Here is a 26,923-nt window from a genome sequence, read left to right as displayed (position 1 = left end):
TCATTTGAAGTTATTTTTCGCAGTCCAAAGTATTCTTCACTTATCTAACACATTCTTAGCATCTTAATTATTTAGTGATGAGTTTTTAAGCAATAAAAATAGTTGATTTGATGCTGACAGCAAACGGAGGTCTCATTTTGATTTGACTCTTAAGAAACGCTGTACAACTCAAACAAATTTCACTTAATTACATGAAGAAAATTGAGTACAGCTTTAAATGTCCCGTATTGCGCTATTCTGATCCATGTTATAATGTTGTTTCCTCATCACAAGCATACCTGGAGTTTTGTTTTTGTTTCATTCACTCACGTTTAACACACAAACCCTGCATGTTTAAGCCGAGTTTTTCTCTCAAACGGAAAAGCGCTCTGCTCTGCTCCACCTTATGATGTCAATTGGTAATACAGGAACTGGTCCACTGTTTTAAACTCCATGCAGTTTCACTCGAATCATTTGGGTAATTTTAGCCCTGGAATTGCCAATCTCTTCTGAACTAAAGGTAAAAGTTTGCTGGAAAAACTACCGCTACCTGACATCACAAGGTGGAACAGAGCATTTTGAGCTTTGGAGATATAGAGACTTAATAATGCAGGATTACTCAAACGTTTGTGAATGAAGCGACACACACCAGATATGTTTTGGATGATAAAAACAGCTTTAAAATATGTGTATAAAAAAATAACAAGCTGTCTTTAACAACATATTCCCACACTTAAAGTTTAGCACAGCACTGTATTACAGAGAAAACCATGCTGCATACGTATCCAGGTGGGTCTGTCTGGGAGCTGACCCCCCCCCACTCCCTTCACAAATGTAGACCTCTGGCTGGTTCTGAGCGCTCCACTGGACAAACCCATCAGCGTCGCAGAAATAAAAAGGTGTTGAACGGTGAGTGCTTTTAATTTCCCGCCACTCGTCGTCGCAGCCAGAGCCTGGTGCAGGATTAGTATTCACACGGACACAGACCAGTGCGCCCTCAGCTGCTGTGTGCCCCGGGGCTATTGTAGTGCTGTCAGCTCACCCACCTCTGGCCCCTGCACCAACGCTCTCATGCTCCTATATAAGGGACCCGGGTTAAGGCTAAATTAATATGTCATGCATTTCTTGAAGGTGGAATAGAAATGTGAGCTATAATTGAAATGAGGTGGAATTTCAGATTAGTTCCTCTTTTTTTTAAAGAATATTTGGAAATGGAGCTTTGAAATAAGAATTTGCATGTCAGTTACAAATGATTTAGAAATGGTTAGATCAGCCAGAACCACACGCTTTGGCAAAGAGAAGTGGGTCTTCCTGATTTCAGAGGGCATGATTGACAGGTAGATGAACCAATCAGAGAGCGGCATGCTCTGTTTGCATCAAAAAGATAATGTAAAGGGCTGAGAAACGGCACAGATTTTTACAAAATTAACAATCAAAGCGCCAAACTATTACTTATCTCAAGTATAAGAAGTTATATAAGTAACATCTGTGATTGGATCATCTCAAGTTTGGAGGGAGATTTTTCACTCTCTGTTGTCCAGTTCCAAACTCTTCTATATTCAAACAGAATGTAGAAGGGACTGGCTGGTCAGGTAACTGTACCCATAGAAATTCCTGCTTGTTTATAATATGTGTGTTTTAGTCTTATCTTGGAATGGCCATTAAACATTAAAAGATTGAACCCCAAAACTGTTTAAACAACAGAGGCAGTTAAGGAATAATTTTGTGATGTGTGTAAGGAAGACTTTGATGCTGATGATGGGGAAATTAACTGAAATAGTCTACATTTGGACATGTGTACATTCATTAGATAATTATAATAGATATAATTTCAGTGCACTAAAATGCACATGTTTTTATAACAAAACTGTGTAGAATTCACACATTTTGAGTATGAACAATTACACAAAATATTATTATTATATGTATATTGCACAATAATCATTATCACAAGAAATTACCAGAAATCGTCTAGGTTTAATCTTTTATATATCATATTTGACCAAAGTACATTAAAATATTGCAATAACTTTATCATAAATATCACCTTTCTCAAATCATATTTTATTCTTATATCATGCAGCTCTAGTGACACTTCTTTTTGTGTTGTATGTACGATTTGATAAGTTGCATTTTGTTCCCGGTGTTGTCAGACTATTCACAAGTATATAAAAATGATTATAGTGATGCAAATATTCATGCCTCTACTCCTTAATGATCCTTCCGAGTGGTTTGATTACGAGGCTGGAAAAGACACAGGAGTGGGTGTGATCATGTGAAAGCCCAGTGTAACCATTGTGTGGAGTGAGGAGGTCTACAAAGTGAACAGAGCAGTGGATAAATAGAGCTCCAATCTGCTGTATGTGCCCAGAGCCAACACGTGCACTGTGGGAGCATATGGCTGACATTTGGGCCAAAGCAGAGACGGGAACAGTTGGTGGTAACAAAATAGGCACATGACCACCGTAAAACACCACACCAGGTCTCCAGAATGATCAGTGATGAGCTCTGCCAGAGGACTCTACAGCAGGAGGCAAGATTCAATTAAGACAAGTTTATTACGAGAAAGTATCTGAAAGGGCTCTTATTACGCTATTTTTTGGGTTTATGTTTTATGTTATAATGTTGTTTCCTTATGAAAATATACCTGGAGTTTTGAGTTGCTGAATTCCCTCATGTTTAATACACAAACCTGCATATTTAGTTCTGCTTTCTTCCAGAAAAAAAACTGTTTCACCTTGTGATGTGGGAATACAGAAAGTGCCCCACTGTGTTTTTAAACTCCATGCACCTTTATTAGTATAATTTGGATAAATTAGCTGTTAATTTGAAAACTACTGCTTCTTGACATCACAAGGTGGAACAGAGTATTTTGAGCTTTGGACATGTAGACAGACTAATAATAAAGTGTTACTCAAACATGTGTGAATGAAAGAAAACACAACTCCAGATATGTTTTTGAGAAGGTGACAGCATTATAACATGGTTAAAAGCCCACTAGCCCACGACCAATACTGAAAGATACAAGTCAATGATGCAACTAATTAGCATGTAGTAAATTCCTGGGTCCTGGGAGCAGAATGAGGAGCTCCACAGACTGTGGGTCACACAGTAGAGGAGACTACCTCAGGGAGGAGAGCCTCTGTGAGCTGGTCTGAAGTGAGATGGAGTGTAGGTGCGTGTGCACTTGGTTACTCTGTTGGTTTCTCTGAGGCTTTTTGAATGATGTCCTCAGGAAAAGGAAGAACAGGGGTGGCAGACTCCAGGTCAGCACTGGGGTCATCAAGCTCCTCAATTTCAGAAGGGAAGAGAGCACAGATCTCTTTTACCATCAGATCAGTGTTGGGAATAACAGCGTTTAAGTATAACGGCACTACTAACAGCGCTACATTTTCAGTAACGGTGTAATCTAATTAATTACACTCCCCATAGTTACAACATATGAGAGATATATGACAGCTCTACACATATGTAATGCACTTACTACACAAAATCTACATTCATGAAGAGATAATAACAACGACAGTGCACTGGTCAGAAAGGTGCACTTATAATACAGCCTGAGGTGTCACAAATGTCTCTTTAAACACAGCCCTGCGTTAGAACAACATGCTCATACTCACCTCTCACAGATGCAAATCAAAACCACATCCTGTATTTCCCTGAAGTGGAGTAGGTCCAGAACAGACACATGTTCCTTCACACTTGTGTAACAATGCTATTATTCCACTGACACTGTCGCTCATTCATAAACTCACAGACATGACGGGCTCCTTTCTGCCCCAATTGCTCCAGCTCCACTGCTCTGTCCCGATCCTCTTTCACACAAACTAGCCCTGAAACTGGCTCACTGTTTGATTTGACCTCTGTGTGGCCTGTGTTTCTAACTAACATCTAATCATTACAAATGCAAAGCTACAAACAATGACTTGTAGCTAAAAGCAATTTATTTTTAGACATTTATGTTGAACTTTACCGCTGATGCACCTGTGCACTCACTTAGAATCACCCTACATGTCCGATTCCCATGGATGATATGAGTTTACTCAGCGCTGTTTGAGCAGACTTTGGTCCTCAATACACATGCGCAAACCTCTAAAACAACTAGCTCTCTCAACATGTGCCAACAGGCCTACGTAGAAGGGAAAAACATCAAGTTAATGGACGTTCAGAACTGCAGTTGTTGCAGTCTGCTCAGTGACCAGACCTTTACTACACCAGAGTGTAGTAAAGGACACTGTGACTTCAACCATTTTTCAAACAGACAGAAGTGAAGGGAAAACAGGATTATATGGATATAATTCGAAACTTTTTAATTATACATTTGACACGCAGTGATTTTAGATTTTATTGGGCAACCACTGCTTGCCTTGATGCCACTGTCAGAACGTGAAGGTGCACTGTGTAACGTTTCTGATGGAATATCTGCCATCTACTTGTCTCCATGCACATTGTATTGCTTTGCTCGCAGTGTTCCATGGGATGGCATTAAACTTTTCAATCGTCATAGCAACATGCAGGTGACACCACCATGCCAAGATCTGTGGAGAGGCAAGCCTAGTGAGAAGCCCAGCAATATAAACATGAAATAAATGCAAAATGTTCCAGGCCAAATCATAAGATGCGCTTTTTAAAACAATATATGTCTTTTTTTTGCCTCAAAGTTTTGTCAGTTACATCTTCTTTGCGTCTAAAAGTTTGTTTGATAATTTTAGTTTTTAGTGACAGCGTGTTGTCATTTCTGTGTTTATTTGAAGTGGCTGTGAAAGCTTCTAAGTACAGGTGTAAAACAATTGAACAGAGAAGGTGAGAAGTGCCTGACTTGGCCACTTTCCAATGATATAGTCAAATTCAAATCTTACTTTTTTTTTTTAGCTCATTGTCTGCATAATTTTCTGTCTTTCTATCTAACCCCTCTCGCTCTTCTCCTGTGCTTTGTCCCCATCTGCTCTGTCTCCTGCTGTTTCCTGGCTTTTGATTGGCTGCTCATATCTACTCATGCAGGTCATTCATCAGCAGTCCGTCAGTTCTTAAACAGAGCAGGAAGCCCGATCAATAAAACAGCACCTTGCGTGGAAATCTGGAGGAGATAAGGGGTTTTTCTGTATAGATAGAGCTGTGGGAGCCACACAGGGCAGGCAGGGGCTATGCAAGTAATGAATATGCACCATGGGAAGTACGCAGTGACAGAAGTTTGAGGGAAAAAAGTTTTCCAAGACCACAATGCTCAAGAAATTGGATGGCAGAGTTTATAGCTTTGGACATGGGGCATTTGCAAGGATTTTTGGGGATTTGGTTGGACATTGTTTGTTTGTGTGTGTGAGAGATGAACTGGTGACTTGTACATTGCATCATAGGCAAATTATTACTATTGCAATATACAGTATTTGAAACACTCTTTGGCTTAGTGATACTGTAATTGTCAGTGAAATTATGAAGTTGAGTGAGAATCATAACACTTAAAGGCACCATATTATGCTATTTTCTGATCTATGTTGTAACGTTTCCTCATCAAAACATACCTGGAGTTGTGTTTTGTTTCATTCACACATGTTTAACACACAAACCTTGAATATTTAGGATGAGTTCTTCTCTCAAACAGAAACACTCTATTCCACCATGTGATGTCACGTGGTAATACAGGAAGAGCTTCACTGTGTTTTTAAACTCCATACATCTTCACTAGACTCATGTGGATGATTACAGAACTAAAATGACCCATCTCTACTGAATTAAAGTAGAGGTTAACTTGAAAACTATTGCTTCATGACATCACAAGGTGGAACAGAGCATTTTGAGCTTTGGAGATGTATACAGGCTACTAAGGGTTATGTAAACATGTGTGAATGGAACAAAACACAACTCTGAGTGTCTTTTATTCTAACTTCACCTTTAACAATATATTTTGTTGGTTAGACATTGCTTGCTACTGTTCATAAGAAAAGCTATATGCAAATGTATTTGTGCATACTGAATCCCAATCATGCTACTGAATTATGGAAGGAAAAACTGAGATGTAACATACGTGGCCTATCTCTTCCTAGGGTTGGGTGATATGAGAAAAATACATCACTTTTTCCTTATATTGGTTGATCAAACTGTTCCAAGCTATGTTATTACTGAGAGAGGATTGACTATGGACCTCTCGATTTCAAATAGCCAAACATATTAGCCCTATCATGTTTCACTGTAAACTAATATTACCATATGTAAACGCCATTGTCTCTGCTATATAAGGTGATTTACGGCTGTGCTTGTTCTCGTAATTCTGTGTTATAAAGCCGCCCTACTTCAGAGGCTGGTCCGAGGCAGTAGTAATTGACTTGTGTTTTGAAAAGTGTAATTGGCTGTTTGGGACAGCACAATTTCATACTACTTTATTCATTTTTTTAATTTATTGCCTAACACCAGGGGATGAATTGCAAGTAGTTTCATGTCTTTTTATTTTCCACAGCTGACAGCAAAAGTCACTACGACAAACAATGCATAATCAGACCCTTAGGGAAACAATGATGAGGCCCATTTAAGTGCCAGTAATAATAAAGTCTGTGTGTGTGTTTGTGTGTGCTGGGCTGGGGCGTGCTTCTATAATTCATGGCTTTTGGCTTCTTAGGTGCCATTTTGAGTACTTTTTACTATTTAGTACATCATTTTTTGACTTGTTAGTTGCTATGGCAGCTAGGGGTGTGCAAAATTATCTTTATATCATGAGACTAAATTTGGTGACACAGTATCATTATCATGGGCTGCTGTATCAGTATAGTAGAGTATAGAGTATTTTTTGGTTCTTTTAGCAATTTTTTGGGGACCACACTACAGTTTTGTTGCTTTCATGGAAGAAAACTTATTTTTGCAATACACTGGACATGTTCACTCTTTTGATGACTAGAAGAGATGTATTTTGTTTTAATTTTGCACAAGTGGTGGTTTAACAAAGAAATATTGTTGCTTAAATGTATTTTGGTTCAGGGTCCTGTACGGGTCCCTTTTTGGAGGCCCGCACCTGCCTGCACCTGCGCAGTACAGCACCGCACCCGCCTGAATATGAATTCACAGATGCCACTCAACTGTCATCACTTCACAAGCATTATTTATTGAGCAGAAGAAACACTGACAGAGATGCTGGACATTTGTGCCACACATGTCACAGACTAACCCAGGACTAACCCAGGACTAACCCAGGACTAACCCAGGACTAACCCAGGACTGATTCCAGGACTGAACCAGGAGGACTAAACCAGGACTACCCAGGTTAGGTGACTGCAGGCGAAAGGACCAGTATAGAGTTCCACGCCCCCGGTAAGCGCAGCCGTTGTCCGATCGCACTTTGCGGACACCCTGCTCCATGGACTCGGGGTTCTCTTAAGTCCAAGATTAGTTCTGGTTTATGCCTGGTTTATGCCTGGTTTAGACCTGGTTTAGACCTGGTTTAGACCTGGTTTAGACCTGGTGTAGTTCTGGTGTAGTCCTTGTTTAGACCTGGTTTAGTCCTGACCTGCCCATGTGTAATTACTACCTGCCCACATATCCATCCGTAAAATTCCAGAACGTTAAAACCTGCTCGTTTTAGCAACTATTTGCCCATACTCGTCAGGTACCTGACCCGGTGCCGGACTCTGATGTGGTTCTAAAAAAAACTGCAATATGTCAGTATCATGTGCAACATATCCATTTTCTCATGTACCATGATAATATCATATCGGGAGGGACCCTGTGATTCCCTGCCCTAAGCAACAATATTATTTTTTCATTGCTTTAACGCCCACGGATAGATGAAAACAGATATGGTGAGTTATCAAATGAGATCTAAATACACTTTAACACATTTGTAAAACACATGATATTAAATGCGCTGAAATGTGGATTTATTTAACCTGAATCTTGCAGCTATGCCGTGACATAATGAGGTCTCTGGCACCACATCTACAGGAATAGATTCAAATAGAACACTTATTTAAATGTGGGGTTTCATATTTGTGCATTAAACCTACATGGCCTTCGTTCTCTGTAATTGGGACACCAGAGGCCAGGGTTAATGTCAGCTGGGAGGGCACTCAAAGCATTCTGGGATACGGTATTGCCAACATGTGTGAAGATGGATTAAGACATCTACGTGTGATGTTAACATGTGGTTGGATGGGGAGAAGTCTCATCTGAAACGCTGGGGGTTGTTGCAAATTTTCTGACGAGGATTTGGTTTATTGATTTGTGCTTTTTTCTCTCAAATCTGAATTCAGTTGACAGACAGTGTGCATTTTAAAATGCACCCAGGAGCACCAGCATTCGAGAGAAGACATGAACTACCAAACCAACATCTCAATTTCAAACCTCATGCATTTATTTAGAGAAGTATTGAAGGCACTGTACATAATTTATTCTATATATTTGAGCAGAATTTCACTGACTTTTGTACAGATATACGGTCTGTCGTTAAACATGCTCATAAACTTTTTAGGATCTCTGAAATTAATCTGCAGTTCAGAAAAAGACAACTCAAGCGCAATCACAATTTCATATTTTGTGATAAATCATTCCATCTAATTACATTAAACTGTAGCGAAGAATTCCCGAGAAAAGAAAACAAACTTCTGATGCCACAGTTACACCTCAAAGCCCTGAAGTTCTCTGCCGTTAGCCGTATCCTGATAGATTTGACGTGAGGAGCACGAGGTGAGAAGTCAGTGCAAAAGCTGTGACAAAACCTGTCCCCCTACACATGTTTTTCACCTTACTTTGCTCTTAACAATTGTGTTTCCTGCGAGGTTACACTTCTAATTATTCACTGTTTGGAATAGATGCGCCGGGGTTAAAGCAGGTTACAGGCTTAATGAACTATGGAGTTTTGTCACTTAGACTTTTTCTAAATGTATTTCAAAATATACTCATTATTATTCTGGCATTATGATTGGTGAAGTGAGCAATACATCTGCTATTATAAAATTCACAATCTATTATCCGTAATGGAGAGCCTTTCAGCACAAGTTCTTTGCTGGTGTTTTTTTCAGTATTGGCTAACAACTGAGTATTTTGTCCTTAAAGATCGATGCTGTAATGTTGTTTCCTTATTATAAAGAGACCTGGAGTTGTGTTTTGTTTCATTCACACATGATTAACACCCAAACCCTGCATCTTTAGGCTGAGTTCTTCTCTCAAACAGAAAACACTGCTCCACCTTATGCTTCATGAGATAATACAGGAAGTGCTCCACTATGGTTTTAAACTCCATACACCTTCACTTGAATCATTTGGATGATTTCACCTGTGGAATTTCCATTCTCGGCTAAACAAAGGTAAAAGGTAGCTGTTAACTTGAAAACTACCACAAGTTAACAGAGCATTTTCAACTGGAGATGTAGACATGTAGCCAGGTTGGCGCCACCTAATGCCTCCACTCAAGTTTCATTTCTTTCCAGCAAATAGATCAGGAATCAGAATACACTAGGTGGTTCACAAAAACCTCGGAAGTGCGAGTTCGCGCACCAGCCAATCAGTGAAGAGCCATACATTCTATGTTGGCAACGATTCCCAAGATTGAAGATTTAAAGCTGGAACAAAAGAATGTTTGGTGAAAATACGTTATTGCCCTTCTTCCTACGGGATTTGGGAAAAGCTTAATATACCAGTTGGCTTCGTTAGCGGCACATTATATACATCACGACCAAACAGGAGCGATTGGTTGAATAAAAAAGTACTAACGAATCTTAATGCTGCGAGGTAAGACTGTTTCCATGAAGTGAAACTGGCTGATGAATCAGGCTAGTAGACATGTGGATATGGTGTGAAGTTTCTTGCCCAAAGACACAACAACAGTGTGCACAGACAGGAGTTGGGATTTAACCATTTATGCTGGTAGAAATATGTCTTCCAATGTAGCTGTCTATCTTTGTTTGAGTGTATTTCTTCTGTTGATATGGACTCTATTCTATTGATTGATTTGCAGAGTGGGGGTGTTCTATGTGTAACTGTATTGATGGAATTTTCAGTATTTGTTACGGAGAAAAAATACAAAATACAAAATGGATTTAAACAATAGACTGTGATCAATACGAGCATTCATGGTTCTGTTAAGGTGTTTAATTCGGTGTGAGTGACTAACTGAAAAACTGCTGGTTCTTTCTGATCAGATTGTGTTGAAATAAAACTCAGATTAAAGTCTCAAGACAGCCTCAGAGAGAACAGTGCCTCCAGTTGGCCTCACCCCATCAGGAAAAGTTGATGACAGCAGCTGCAAAGTGTCAGTATTTCTTCTATTGTCATTGTACTAACCCTTATTTTCCTCTTTCCTCAGCTGCTTCCTGTCTCTGCTGCTGGTGGCCGCGGTGGTGTGGAAAATCAAACAGAGCTGTTGGGCTTCGCGGCGGAGAGAGGTACGTCTGCACATCTTTGTTCATAAAGACGCTGGACTTTTACATGCGTTTACACATCTGAAGCAACATGCCAGCACGGCACACTAGGTAGTGGTTTCCTGTGGTTATGCTCAGCTGTGGGTAACTGTGAAATTTCCAAGAAAAAACTATTGCTTCTAAAACTGTAGGAAAAGTAGGCACGCAATATCAATATCAATTTTGTGTTTTTGTGTGGTCTGGAGTCTCAACAGAGGATTTTTAGACAAGTTGTATTGACTACACCAAACAATCACCTTTGATTGTCAGATGGGGTCGTGTCAGGTAGAGAAACAGTGGGAAGTACTGTCAGAAAAGCTAAAGGCAAAAATACACTGTATGAGGGTCGTAAAGATATTCAGTCCATTTCCTATTTGCTTATTTTCATTTATGTCATACTGTGAATTTTTTGGTGTAGTTTCTCCTGGACACAACCACAGGCAAATGTTGTTTTACAGTTTCTGATTGGGATTATTGAATCAAAGACCTACTTAGACCAACTGTATTAATCCGCAAGAGAAATGGCTTGACACTGTAGAGCACACATTATATAGTAGCAATAAGAGGACAAAATACTGTCAAATAATATACACACGTATGTATTTATATATGCACGATTAAATAAGTAAAAAAACATATATGTTAAATAGTAAAATATATCTATAGAGAGAGAGAAAATGATACTTCATTGATTCCGAGAGAAATTAAAGTTTAGCTGCACCAATATTTCCACTGTGCTTTTCAGTGTCCTTTGTGTCTCAGTCAAAGGTCTCAGTGTAGTTTAACAGAAGGACTGGACAGGGAGGGTCAGCAAATTTGTACCAGGGCAGTTTAAGGAGAAGAAGAGCCAAAAGTATCTCAAGGCGTTAGGTCTCAAGAGGCCAATTTGCATAAGGTATTGCATAAACATTTTCATAATTATATTTGATATTAATAGCTAATTACAAAGACTGCAGTTACTGGGTAAATTATTGACTTCTTCCGAGAACTAAACTCCATTGTTCTTCAAGCCTTGAATTCAATAATACAGCAGTTCTTTCAATGTCCTTTGTGGTTTCATAACATCTTGATGTTTATACTGAGTCTTGAATTTCAAAATAAATTGCAATTCAGGCCATCAATGAAATGTCAGGAAAAACACACTTCCACTTTTATAGATGGAGCTGTCACTGCTGTCTGCTGATGCATTCACACACCAGCTGCAATATTTTCTCACTTAAAGGCACTGTACCAGATTGTCAATGTCTTGTGATGGTTTGCAGAGATCTAAAGTTATTCCTCACTTACCTTATGCATTATCATTATTCATTTATAAGGGCTTTTCACAACTTTTAGAGGCCAGAGCTTTCACAATAATTCTAACAGTAAGTGCACATTTACTGATTCTTGGACAGTAAAACACATGCAGATATTACACAGCAAACTTCTTCTGACTCAGCTCTTTGTTGTTCATAACGTTGTCAGACATTTGCCTGGTGGATGAGGTACTCCATTTTATTACTTGATTAAAAGCGCAGATACAGAGGCATAAAGTCAAGTCAAGTAAAATTATCAAATGAAAAAAATCGACTTAAGTAAAAGTTAACTTAATGAGTAAAAGGTTGAATTATTTCACACAAGTTTTAATTTGTTAAAATGTAGTGACATTGATTTAAAAAAAAAAAATACATACTTTGGTTAACAGTTGCAATATAAATATATTTCTAAAATGTTCTTATATGAATGTTTTTGTTTGTTGAAGTCAAAACATTAAATCAGGACATTACTTCGAACATGGTGAAAAATAACCCTTAAAATCATATGAAAAATACTTTTACTTTTTAGTCCTGTTTAAAATGGAGTAGAAAGTACAGATTACTTGCTCTCAAATGTAGTGAAGTAAAAGCAAAAAGTGTCCACTGTAAAATTCATTACAGATACCTAAAAATACAGTACTTGTACTTCATTACTTTCCACCACTGGCCTACTGTCGCCATACAAGAGTGTCCCCTTTGAAAGAACCAAATGTGAGGAAAGTTGTAATCACTGCCTTGGTCAGAGAGTACATTTGCTAAAGATCCTTGAAACAAACTCTCCCTGTGCTTTGAGCTTGTGTCTTTTTGCCTCATTTGAACGTGTCCATTGTTCTGACAGACTAATGCAGGCTTTTATCTCTGGATGATTGCTTTGCCAATTGACTAAAGTGCCCACAGAAACTCGTATGAAATAAATGACGCATCATACATTGTGGAGGTGTGATAATGACACGTGGCTCTTCCTTGGCTGTGTCTTGAGCTGAGCTGTGAGAGAAGACAAACTATACCATAGAAATATCTTTGAGAAAGCTGCCATATACACCATAGTGCTTTTTACGTCAAAGCTAGACTAACTCTAGAGGCTTCTGGCATGGTCTTGAGAGACTAACTGAAAAAGTAACCAAGCAGATCCTTATTATTTTTATACATCGCTTTTCCACTTCCAAGGCACTCGATTCATGCACACATTTGTACACCAATGTACACGGATATTGAAGGCAAGATGAGTTAAGTGTCTTGCCCAAGGACACATTTATCTGTGGGAACTGGAATCTCCCCTCCAACCTCTGAGTTAGTGGATCTGACCGCTCTATCAATGACGTTTATGTCGAGAACTGTAATTGAAACATTTTTGGTAGTTTTTGCTAATGTGTGCATTGTGTCACCATGGTTACTGCTGAACATTCCACCAATAGAGTTACATGTAGAACACCCCTAGCGTGACGTGACTGCAAAGTATCAATCAACTAAGTAGCTGTAGTGTGAGTCCTGTATCGTTGCAAAAATGGCTGCCGCAGTCTTGGCCTATTCATTTTTTGGAGTGATTGTTGGCGTGACTGTGCTTAAACCTGCTGTGCGTGTGTGTGTGCGTGTGTGTGTGTGTGTGTGTGTGTGTGTGTGTGTGTAAGTGTGTGAAGCATGGGGCTGGGGCAATAAACAGGGGAAGCAGGAGCGATGTGGAAGAGCTGAGCTGATTGAGTTGTTTACCGCCGTGGGGACAGTTTGGGACAGAAAGTTGATGGTCTTTCTCTATGCTGAATAATACATTTTAACTTCAGAGAGAAATCATTTTGTGACATGTTGCTGACCCGGATGAATGGTTGTTTGAGTATAGTGTGTTTGCTCTTGCCTGTTTGGACTGTTTGGAGTGCTGTGCTTCCTGGACTTTCGGGGCCTCTTGACCTCCTCTGCACCTGCTGTAGTGGAGCCTATGCCAGCACAAAGCAGTCATTTGTAACTTTTAAAAATCTGGGCTATTGTCAAGGGAGTGATGGTCAGAAGTGAACAGAAAAATAATGTTAGCAATTTGTACTCAAACAAAACTGATGGATTTGAAAACTGGGAGAAGTGTGTATTCTGGCTTCCAGGCAACAAAAGTGCCACAAAGCTTTACAATAGGCGTGATTGACAGGTACATTAGCCAATCAGGGACACGCATGGTCTGTCTGTATTGGAAAAAATAAAATGTAAAAATGAAAATTGCTGTGAATTTTTATAGACTCCACGAGCGAAGTGGTAAATTGTAAATCTGAGATGAGGCCATTGAGCTCCTTCATGTGTATTATTATTGATATTATTGCTTTGCCTGGAATTTTCCACAGTATGGGAAAAAGATTTATCGCTCTGGTAACAAGCAGTAGCAAGGCTGGCGCCCCCTAGTGCCTCCACTCAATTTAATTTCTCTCCAGCAACTAGGACAGGAATCAGAATACAATAGACAGTTCGCAAAAACCACAGAAGCGCAAGTTTGGGCACCAGCCAATCTGCGAAGAGCCATACATTCTGTGTTGCCAACGATTCCCGGGATCGAGGATTTAAAGCCGGAATAAAGAGAATGTTTGTTGAATTTCATCAAGGGGAAAGATGTTATTGCCCTTCTTCCTATGGGATTTGGGAAAAGCTTAATATACCAGTTAGCCTCGTTAGCGGCACATTACATACGTGATTACCAAATAGCACCGACTGGTTAAATGATAAAAAGTACCTGCCTACAGTCGAGCGAATGAATGCTAACACTGCGAGGTCAGACAGTTTCTACAAAGTGAAACTGGCTGATGAATCAGGCTAAACAAGCAGGTGACCACCAGGCCAAATTACAGGTCAGATCTGTGGGGGAACAAAACTCAGAGCAGCCATCTCCTTGGAAAAGTGAAGAACTCACTCCTGCAAAACTTACAAAATACGTGTTAGCAGAATGTTAGCAGAATATTAAGGATGAATATTGATTCCTTTTTAAATGTGTTTTTAGAAATTCATTCTATCTTTATTGGATAAGAAAACGGAGGAGATTCTTCTACAAAACCAATATTGTGTATTTTTCAACATGCCCCAAGCAATATCAAAAACGATATCATCTTTTTTGTCTCTAATACAAGTCCAGCCTGATTCTACCATGATGTACTTGTAACACAAACATGCTGTAATTAAAAGTGTTTATAGTGTTAAAAAAAAAGTGAGTACAGTAGCATGTGATCCTCCTCCTCCATAAACCGAACTGGAGGTTGATGGATGCTGTTGCTCTATCTCCTCTAAACTTTTCATTCCCCTTCACACACTCCTCTTAATCTCCTCCCAAATGTTCCCACTCAAAATGACACCAATTAATTTTAACCTGAAGCATAATCATCGTCTGTTAATGACTAACTTTGAGCTGTTGTTGCATTTAAATCTTGTTTACCTCAACCAAGGGACTGCCTTTGAACCTGCGCTGGTGATTTGCTGGTTTCATGATTTAAAATTCATAGTTTAATTTTAATTTCAATTAAACTGGGTGGATTTTTTTGCACCTCATTCCTAATTTGTAAATATTTGTTCACTGACATTGGCGATAAAGACTCAATCCGCACTAGTACGTATTTGAGAGATTTTCGTTGTGGATGCAGTGTTCATCCACACTAATCCGATGGAAAAATACTCCCACAAATTCATCTGAGTACGGTACTGTGTGGACGCCTGAAAACACTGATACGCTGACGTAGGTCTATGCGCCATGAAGTAATTCACCGCCAACATGCTAAGAGGCTAGAATATATGTCCATTCATATATACGGTCTATGTGTGTGACCTGCAGTATATAATCTCGGAAAAGTTTAACATGAACCATCTCCAACGCAATAGAAGCACAGAACAGACTCACCATCAGCAGAACATCCCTCTGTCACAGAAAGAACACATATAATCCACTGAGTTTTGTCCTTTAGTCCGACAGAAGCCGAACCACATCAGCGTGTTATACAGAGCTGTTTTTTGAGCACTCAGTTTATGCAAATTAGCCATGCAGTTTTCAGTTTTGTTTTTGTAAAAAGTAAACAAATATGCACAAAGCTGTGTGGATAGGGAAGGCTTGAGGACACAGAAACGACGTGTCTGGATGCAAATAATTTCTGATACATTGACACAGTGATACGGTGACTTGTTTCAGTGTAAATGTAGCCAAAGCTTACCAATTATGATTCTAACCAATCCATGGGGTTTTTTTGCCATAGGAATTTAACAATTTAACTTTAAATGGGGAAAAAGTCCTCAAATGCTGCATATAGCAGTATTACAAGATGCAGATCTATTCTATCTATGGTTGCGAGATACAACTGGTATTTTTCTATGCATTTTAATAGTCATTCCTGTTGGCCTCACATCTCTCACTACCATTCATTTCAGCATAAGCCTTTATTCTTTCTAGAAACCTCTTTTTCTAAATATACATTATCCCACTCATGCAGAAATATACATAATTACATGCACAAAACGCCTTGTGCCCATGCATTCTCTTTGAACAGTGTGAAATCGACACTGCATAATTTCCATCAGACAAAAGCTTAAAAAAAAGGCTAATCTCATGCTATTTTATATTATTTTATTTTCCATCCCGTGAGGTCGCTCCCCTCTTACCGCAAACTCCACGGGTCCCTCTGGTTTCTTCCCACTCTGCGTTACAGTTGCCGTGCGTTACCTCGGCGTTGCATCAGCCGTACAGTGCCGCACATTTACATCTCATTATGCCCCCTCTCACCCGATCCTGGCGCCGCAAATGAGGGCTATTGCATTCGCCGTGGTCAGTGGCGGACGGCGAGATTTTAGCCAGTCGCCCCGAGCTGTGGCGTCTCATTTGAGTTTAAGGACGTGGAGCTGTCACAGTTTAGCCAGGGCTGCTGAGTTTCTTATTACGGTAATAGGGGGTAGTTATTTTCAGGTGTTTTCACGTTTTTAAGATCGTTCGCATCAGGGTTAATGGTGGATTGAAATTAACACATCAACGTAGGGCTGTGCAGTTAATAAAAGATTCAGTTACTTACGAATAGTCAATGGTCAGCTTGGGGCTTTTAATAATTTAATTTAATTTAAGGGGTCTGAAGCTGTGTCGGTAAAAGCATGTGGTTTGGAGCAGAATCCAGACCATTATTGTTAAGATATTTCTATTAGTTTTAAGGTCCAATATTTCACGAAATTGACTCTTGTAAGCTTTAAGACATGTTATCACACTGTTACCTCATCAAAATATACCTGGAGTTGTGTTTTGGTTAGTTCACATGTTTGAGTAATCCTTTATCATCAGCGTGTAGCCATTTCCAAAGCTCAAAATGCTCTTGTGGTGTATGCATTTTGAAAACACATGCGCTTTATTACATAACATCACAAGGTGGAACACGGTGTTGAGTGCTTGAGAGATGAACGCAGTTAAATATGCAGGGTTTGTGAGTTAAACGTGTGCAAGTGAAATAAAATACAACCCTGTTTGTGATCAGGAAACAATATTATTATCAGAAAATAGTAGGGTGTAATGATATCCAAGTCTCACGATACGATATCATCACGATATGAACCTCATGGTACGATATTTATTGCAATATCATGGGAAAGCTCACGATACGATGGGGAGGCTCATGATTAGGGATGTAACAATATTCAGTGATATTTTGTGGAGGATAATCAGCTAAAACTGTTAATACGCTACTTTTTCCTCTTAAAATGCCTTGACAAGACTTGATCCAAAGAACTAAGACTTAAAAGTGCTTAGAACTGTTATTTCTTCTTGTAGTCTACAAAGGATCATGGTCTATGTAGTTTCCTCTGTCTTTTTTTAGCTATTTGCTGCACCATTACTCTTAATTTAAGCAAAGAGACTTGTAATTTGATATATTGTGATGGTCCATGATATTATTGTGAGAACTTTGACAATACGATATCACAATATTTTGGTTATCGTTACATCCCTAGAAAATAGTGTAATACAGGACCAGTTGACAGAATTGAATTTCTCCTTTGACATGGATCCTACCTGGACGACTGAGGCATTTTACAAAGACCTTTAAGTAACACTAAATACAATCAATGACAATGATCAATATGACCTTATCGACCAGCCCTATAGGCTTAAGAATAACTGAAAAAGACAGGCATGATATCTTAATATAAATAAAGAGTTTGTTTTTGTTGACATTCCAGACACTTAAAAAAGCTGGAAAGATCTCAAGACTTTGATTAAAAACTGCTGTTAATTTGTCTGAGATGTAATTGTAGTTAATTCACATTTAAAGCTAGTAATCCTAAAACCCAAGCCCTATAATGATCACAATCTTATACTCATATTCTTGCATTTATCCTCATTGAATTAAATCGTTTTGTTTTGTTCCACCTGCAAATGTATTCACGTATTTTCCCCCAAATCAGATCTGAACTTCAGTGGACGATTTCCAGATGGCATTAGAACAGGCTGCCTTCTGCATTTTGATTTCTCAGCATTTGTGGTGCAATCAGCGGCTCTGTGATCATGAAGACCGTTCCTGCAAAACATTGAACCAGGCTCACTAGATTTTGCATAAACTTCTGTGTTACCAAAAGTTGAAGCAGTTCTTTCCCATTTGTTTTTAAAGGTGTAACTTTTTGGTGGGGGTTTGTCACATGCTTGCTTCTATGGATATGCCATTTCTGTACCTGGAATTTTCACAGTATGACAGCTTCTTTACATTTATTCAATTACAGGTGGTTTTACAGCTCAAAATTGCGTACAAAAACAGCCATTCTGATTGTGAGTAAGGCTGCCTCTCCACAGATCTGACCTGTAACTTGGTCTGTTCGGTCTCCATATAAATGTTAAGTTTAACCCCATACTGTGAAACATTCTAGACAAATTCCAAACATCTCCATGGAGAAAAGCATTTGACGGACCTTCCACCAGAAAAGTTACACAATGCACCTTTAAGAGCATTTTAACCTTTAAAAATAAAAATAAATAAATATTCCTTTTAGTTTTGTCAGCCTCTTTCGCTCTCATTTTAGTGATACACAGCAAACCACAGAAAAATAAAACTTCTTCTTTTGTTATGATATCTTGAAACTTTTCGTCTAATATATGGCAGCGTGTGATAAAAGGGCGAAAGGTCAACAGACTGACAGTGAAATAATAAAAGTTTGAATACCAAATGGTTCCCTGGGGATGGCTTCTTTTATGTGTGCACAGTGGGACGTGTCTGCTTCTGGTTACATTGTTTCTGTGGCATCAACAGTAAATTTCACCAGTAGTTTTGTCATTTATTATGTGGAACCTTTTAAAACTGGACAGACCATTAACTGTATTTATTACACTAAATATATAAACGGCTAAAACACTGTAATGCTGCACCAACTGAGCATCAAAAGTTTTACAGCATGAAACTAATTGGCAAATAAGTGCTACAAAACAGTCAAAAGTGGTAAAAAGCCCATTACTTTTACTGAAGTGAAAAGATTATTATTAAAGTTGCACCATGTAACTTTTCTGACACTAGTACAGGCATGTTCAAGCTATAGGCCCATGGGCCAAATGCGGCCCTCAGACAAATTTTTCTTGGCCTTCAGGCTTCCAGGTGAACTGGCCCAAATTACCTTTCAAAATCTACCTTGGTAAAGCTAAGATTTAATATTTAGTGTGTGGTTTTAAGGATTTTAGAATGAGCCATCAGTCTTTATTCATGCTACCGCTACCATGTTAAACATGTATATTTCAATTATTCACTGTATTGAGCACCAGTCTGGCCCTCGATCAGCCCTCTGCTTTGTCTGTGTTTACATATGTAGTCCTTGATGAAAAAAGTTTGGACACCCCTGCACTAGTACTTATACATTGCAGATATATTGCCTGTATTTAATTACATGTGTTTTCATTGACAAAAACATGCTTTCTTATGGGATTGCCTCTCCACGGAGCTGACCTGTAGCTTAGTCTCATAGTGACCATAAATTGGACATTCCAAATATGAAGTGTTTATGGGAGCGTCTCCAGCTCCATTAACTCTGACTCCACTGACTTTACATTGAAAGTCTCTCTGTAACTGCTGCACTGAGCCTCATTTGGTTTTAAAATGTTTGTTGTAGTCCACTCTACATGATCTCTTTTTTTCCATAAATAAATTCCTATTCCTAGTATGGAATGCTATGTGTGACGTCAAACTTCCTTATTATATTCCTTCATACAGCCCGTGTGGCAAAGCAATATCATCTCCATGGAGACGAGCAGATGACAGACCCTCAACCAGGAAAATGTCACATGCATTGGCCTGTTATCTCTCTTAAGCTAACTTGACTGTTACATATTCTGCGCATGCTGGCCTTTCATTGCACTTTAACGTCTGGAAGCTTTTCAGTCTGAACTTTGAGGCACCTGATATAATATGTTCACGACCAGTTTGAGAGGTCTCTGCGTGCTCTTTCCTGGGACTTTTGAATACCCTCACACTCCACCTGCTCTGGTTGGATAGATGATTTGAACTGGGCCTGGTCTGCCTCATGTGTCTGCTGCATCTGTCTGCATATATGAGGTGCTGGCGCGCTGCAGTGTACAGTGTAAATCAAAGGCTCCAGTCTCTTTGAAGGAGAGGGGACTTCCAGATGGCCCAGACCTGAGCAGCACTGCCCTTTAACTCACAGGCCTCTCTGCAACTGTCAGCGCTGGGTTAGGGCACATTTGGTTTAGTCATTATCAACTGAAAATACAACATTTTCAAGAAATTCACAGTTGCATTGACTTTTGTAAGTAAGTCAATATTGTAAGAGTTAGGGAGTGGGCGAGCGACAATTTCCACAAGATGAGACGAGATACGGGATTGGGTCTACAAAAAGAAGCAAGAAGAGATTTTTACATAATTCCCAATTGTGAGTGCCACTTTCTAATTTTGTCCTTCCAATTTTTGCATTTATTTAAATATGTTATTCTTGTACTTCGTTTTTGGAACTGTAAGAGATTTTATTTCCAATCTAAATATAAGCACATGGGGAATAAATCTCACAATTTTGTCTCATAAGATCTTGTAACATTAGATCTTCCCATCCGTAGTAAGAGTATAATGTTATAAAAAATCAGTACTTTGTGAAAAATTCTGTAGATCATAATAAAGTTTTATATTTCTCAAAAGCAGAGCTCTGATTGGCTGTGCTTAGGTGATCCACCCCAGTTTCAGTTCAGCATCTGCAAAATGCAGTTTTAAAGTCATACATGCCTCTGAAAATGAATGCATGTGGATGTTAGGGTTAACAATGTGCTAAAAAAGGTGTGAGAGTTACAGCAGACTTAGGCAGATTTATAGACCTATACTTCCTCCTGCGCTGTGGGAAAATAATGTAACTTTTCTAGTTGAGAGTCTGCCACCCGCTTGTGTTCATGAAGTGTTATTCCTTTGCTTGGAATGTTCCACAGTATGCCATTTAACTTCTGTATCTTTCATATATTCAATTGGAGTTTTTATAGCCAAAAAATCCCTTGTTACCTTCTTGTCTCCATGGAGATGATGAGTTTATAATGCCAGTAGTGCATGGTCTTTAGAACAGTCATATACACATTCTTTTGATACATTTTGCAGTGACATTTTTGGGGTGCTCTACATGTATTTCTAGTGACAGAATGTTCACAAGTAACCATGGTGATGCAATGCACACATTAGCAAATAGTAACTTCAGATCATCTCACCTGTTGTAGTTAGTCAGTCTTTTCTGATCAGATGAAATCTAACTTGAGTGAAAGAGCTTCTAACAGAGTAGTGCTTTTAGTTAGCGTCACAGCCCCATGAGAATGTTCATGACATCAGCTGCACAGTATCAACAAACAAACAAAAACAAAAGCTAGTATTGCTATTGTAACATATTTTGCCTCAACATGCAAACCAAACAAATGTTAACACCAGTATTTTTTGAGATGAGCAAGCAAGCTAATTAGAGCAGAGCCCCAGCCCAAGCAGCAGGCAGGGGCCATACATCATGATGCAAAATACTGTAATAATGGCAATGCTTTTACTTTGTTTGCCCCAGGACACGACGGCTAATTTCACCCCACCTCATCGCTCCCGCGCAGAGTTTGGGAAGCTACTTTTCACTACTTTCTGTCGTAAGACTTGAGTCAGACACTGTTATCAATTTACCAAACTCACAATGAATGTTTTGGATTTTCAGATTTGGAGATCTAAAAATGTCCCTTTGTTCTTCCTTTGAGCCAGTGTTTTATCTGAAAATGAGTTCACTGCAAAAGAGCATTTCATGTTTTGGCTTTTATATGTGGAATAAAATGAACTCTTTATCTCATTATACATGACTCATGACATGTTGAAAATAGCTCTAATCCACTTTGAAACACTTCACAAACAATGATGTGTTTTGGCTGAATAACAGTTGGAAATACATATTTTTGTGCAGTAACCCCAAGCTTTTTTGTTTTTTGCTCTGCACCAGTTTTCACAATGGTGTAGTGGGAGTGTAAGATATTATCATATCACTGCCCTCAGCTGTTAGCACGGCCGTCAGCCGGTGCACTGGACAGCCGTTCTGGACTTTTCCAGAACACAGATTGTTCCCCTGAATCGGAGGCCACCACACTGGCCCAAATGTGGTCTGAGGTGGACCGGCCCACCGAGCATTTTCCCGGTAGTACATATTACCAGTCCAAGCCTGCAGTAAAGCTAATAGCAACTAGCATGCTAAGCAAGCACTTCTCGGACTGTAAAACACTTTCAAATTAGATGCAGTCAGTGCACAGCTGACTTATTTAGACTTTATGAGCTGCCTAGATAACATATCTGTACCAGGAAGTTGTTTGTGTGGAGGGTCTACCCCCTGTTTGTCTTTATGTTGATGTCATTGCCTAGAATCTTTCCACAATATAACATTAAACTTATTTATCACCATGAAGACTAGCAGTTCATGCTACCAGACCAAGTTAAAGTTCAGATCTGTGGAGGGGTAACACCGCTCACAATAAGAATGTAAGTTTTTCTACATATTTTGAGCAAAGAAACTTCTCTCTGGAGACAAGTAGATGGCAAACTCTAACCAGAAAAAAACTTACATTGTGCATCTTTAATTACAGTGGTTCCAGAACTGTAAAAATCACCCCTTTTACATTTCTAAAATACCATACATACATAGATGTGTTTGGTTCCTCCTTTGGGATTTTTCCATTTTAAAAATTCCCTTTGCTTCTGTATCCTCGTGCGCATTATCTTTTAATATCTCCCTCCATTATCACTAATATCTCCGTGTGACAGCCTGCTTGTTTATCAGCATCCATCGACGCCCTAACACACACATAGATCATGCATAACTCGACAGATATTGGCCACGTAACTCGCCCGGAGGTATTGCAAAAAACGCCATCATGTCTTTGATCACGGCCGTCCCCAATGATGAACTACTGTAGGTCTTTTGCACTTGTCCCGGGGCTGAACGCTGGGAGCACAGAGGCACAGGAAGCAGCGTAAAACTCTCTTATTTATTACCCCATTAGGCTGCCCTTTCCTCTCCCGGGATGTCCCACCACCTCCATCTTGGTGAGACATAAATATGAGCATCAGAGGAGGTGTCAAGGCCCGGGCGCGTCAGATAGGGCCCACCATTATGTCATAAAATGAATGGAGACCTGCTCAATGGGCTGTGGGGTGTAAACTGGACAGTTTTCCAAGTCAAATGTTGCATGGACACTTGCTTAGATATACACTGATATACAGGTGCTACTCTTGTCCTTGTCTGAAGAAGTCAGTGTAGTATTTCTTGTGGTTTTCTTGTGGGGTTTTGTGTCTAAAACTATAATGCTAACTACTGGAGATTCAATTAAAGGTGCTTTGTGTGGCTTTTCTGGTGCAGCCCTGCTTTTACAAGGTATTTTTGAGCTATGAAACCACCAGTAATTGAATAAACGTAAGTTAGAGCTGTTTAATATCATACTGTGTTCCAGACAGAGCAATGACATCCATAACAAATAGACCCCAAACTAAAAAATTACTGGGTGCACTTTTAAGACATTATTTGCATTACATAATATGAAAGAAACATTGAAACATATAAATAGCTTTTTAAATTCAGTTTTTCAATAACTGCGAAATCCTTAATGTTTTTGGAGTATTGAATTGACATTGATAGATGAAACTTGCTAAAAAGCTAAAAATGTCAATAATTTTTTAGGTTTTGTTGTTTTAATATGACCTTAATAAGTCTACTTAGTAATGCATATTTTTTCCTGCACACACATCTTCTTTGGTTATCTTCCATGTCTAGTTTTGGAGAGTAATAAATTAGACACACTTTATTAGATCAGTGAGTCAAAAAACAAAAACAGCTCCCACAGCCTCTCTCTGTGCGAGTGTGTGATGATGGGGCAGTTTTACAGGGCACACGTCTGAATAAAAGCAGATCAGACTCCACGAGTGAGTCTTTAACATAACCAGCTCCTCTCTCTGAAGCCTCACTCACTCTTTGGATCGCACGTTAAAAAAAGCTGAGACTGGACTGTGGACCAGGCCTGATATTCAAGACTATTTAGAATTATTTAGAATCTCTTTCAGCTTTTGCTTAGTAATCACCACCTATCACCACTAATAAAACCCTGTCTCACATTTGACCATTGCTCTCCTCCTATCTGATTACTTCTGTCAATCCTGTGTGATCCTGGGGCTGTGTTGGTTTTATAAGACTCTTTAAAAATGGTTAAGGCAAATATTCTAAATTCCAGAATGGAAACAACTGGAGGCAAAAGTGAAGTGGAACATAATGTGATTTCAGTGGGAAAACTGGGATTAACCTCAGAATATCACAAAATATGAAAAATCCAGGGAGATTTGTCAAATGAAAAGCACACAGGTACATGTGAATGATATCAGAGTCCATTTTAAAAACATTTACAACTGTGTTTTACATTATTTATTGTTTTTTATAATGGAAAAATCCAGACAAATCCTTACAGAAAGATTGAGCCCACTACATTTTATGTGAAGCTCAAAAATGTATTTGAGGTTAGAAAACTGTATTACCATCCTTTTTAACAGAGAATCAAACTAACTAATATGTGTACCTTGGAAATTCAAAAGTGTAATCTATTTTTTGTTATAATCTCTTAAATTCATTAGCATTTAGATCTGTTCATCAGTTGCAACATTTGAAAAAGCATTGTGTCAGCTTCATTTTTTCCTTCCCCTTGCTTCTTTTCCAGGGTGTTGAACGTTCCAATGACATAGTATTATAAAGGAGTGTGTGGTGCATCTCCTGCTGGTGAGGGGTTTTCTGCAGTGGCCTTTCTCAGCTCGGGCTCTGAGTAAATAAGTCCTTTGCTCAGTGCTAGTCGCTAATGGTTTCTGTTGACAGCAATCTTCTCCCACTTTGCTGGAATTGTGTTTGTTGACTTCGGGTCGCTCTTCACTCACAACAATGAAGTGAAGATGTGGCTTTTGATGGATCTTTTAAACTCATGCCAACGCCCCCATACATACATATATCTGAGCTCTTTTTAGCAGTAGGAGGTTTTTAATTGACAGTTTGTAAAGAACAACCAATAAGGGGTGTAATTTAAAGAGGGGGTATTATGCAAAATCACTTTTTCTACCAGGTTGTTCACCCATTAGAAACATGCCTGAAGAGCTTTTACATGTATTCTAAGCATGTTTCTATAATTTAGAGATCTCTACCAGGCCCCATTCAAACCCTCCTCACGTTTAGCTGTGAGAGTATGTGCAATGTTCAGCCCACACACCTACATCATCTATGCTCCCATATCACAAGCATGATACAAAACTATACTAAACAGCTCGACAAACATGATGTGACGTGCAGTAGTTTCATTAGCGGGATACATGCTAATTGTGTTGTGATAGCGCTCTGAAGGGGGAGTAACTAAGGCTACTTTCAGACTGCAGGGCTTAATGCTCAATATTGATTTTTTTGTGTGTGAAATCGGATGTTTTTGCGACGTTTTTCACATTTCCAATGAAACTCGACTTGTATGTGATCTCCAGTGTGAACATTAAACGGCCCAAAAGTGTCCCACATGGATGGAGGCATTGAGCACCTGGAGATTTTAAAGTTCCTCTCGTATCGGAGCCATAACATGTACAACTTACTTGTTGTAAGGAAGAGATTAAGAAGGAGAAGGAGCAGGTTTTTGGCCATGGCGTTTTGTGGGGCAGTCCGTTGAAAGGAACGTGTGGATGCGGAGACGTAGCCAAGAGTGATGGGATAGCGATGTGCTTCATTAACAATTTTTGTATGACGAGAAGAATGTTTGTGTACATTTGTCGCTTGTTGATAACATGTAGGTCGGATGAATACGCTTTGGCTGTTCATACTGAAGTCGCATTTCAAAAGATCGGATATGTATCGTTTTAGGACCACATATCCTAGTGGCATTTGAAAAAAATCGAATCTGTGTCATTCAGACTGTCATTAAAAGATCAGATACAGGTCACATAAGAGCCAAAAAATCGGATTTGGGTCACTTCAGACTGCAGTTTGAACGTAGCCTAAGCAGTTACATACTAGGCAAGATGGCACCCTAACGTGACGGTGTGGGTTCAGGCAAAGATTGAACCAGTTGCCCTCTGGTTGTAGAGCAAAAACTGTGCCACTCTCACCCCATGTAACAAAAAGATGTGTCTGAGCAGTGAGTATTTTTAAAAAGGTCACATGTGTGTCCTTGTGCCTTGGCCTACACAAAGTGCTGACCCTTGAGTTTCATCAGAAGTCTGTATCCTCATCTGCTCTGCCCTGTCCTGCTCTATACCTTCTCCTCCTCTGACAGGTGAAAAACTGCGTCACCTTCGACCCTTGTCGCCTTTGACCTTCTCTGCTCCACGGTGCCCCTGACTGCTGCCACTGCTCCTTGTTCAACCTTCACTAAATGTCTCATAATTCTTTCTCATCCAACCTGAATCTGTCCAAATGATACAAAGTCTGCTTTAGTTCATCCAGTATTAAAGTTCTGTTTCTACGTAATAACTTATTAAGCCTATACTTTCAAAATAATAAAAAGTTAGAACAGTTGCCATAGCAATTAACAATTCCAAACAAAATACTATATGTTTTAAATTATCAACAATATCCTCAATTGCTTTATAACAGGAAGCTGAACCTCATGAATTATTTACTTTACTGATAACTTTCTGAATTATCACGCTTCTAAATCCCACTCATTACATCTTCATTTAATAATACCACAGAGACCGTTGTATTAGTTGACCTTTTCATCCTTGCTTTGAGTCTGCATTATACACCTGTCTTGGCTCTTGCTTGTTAATATGATGTGATCCGCTAACATCAGTGCAA

General features: G+C 39.2%; 1 protein-coding gene across 1 annotated transcript in view; it reads left to right on the top strand.

Moving 5' to 3' along the window:
• atrn (attractin) overlaps window positions 1-26,923 on the top strand; it is a 210,609-nt gene that overhangs the window by 115,838 nt on the left and 67,848 nt on the right. Inside the window, 1 exon segment of the mRNA XM_020921620.2 lies at window positions 10,268-10,346. Within this exon segment, the coding sequence (XP_020777279.1) occupies window positions 10,268-10,346 (79 nt within the window).

This window comes from Boleophthalmus pectinirostris, unplaced genomic scaffold (genome assembly GCF_026225935.1).
Source record: "Boleophthalmus pectinirostris isolate CB_2022bp ecotype Guang Dong unplaced genomic scaffold, ASM2622593v1 HiC_scaffold_10, whole genome shotgun sequence".
NCBI classification, from domain to species: domain Eukaryota; kingdom Metazoa; phylum Chordata; class Actinopteri; order Gobiiformes; family Gobiidae; genus Boleophthalmus; species Boleophthalmus pectinirostris.
The sequence above is the reverse complement of the archived record's forward strand: the minus strand, read 5'-3'. Positions and strand labels throughout refer to the sequence as shown.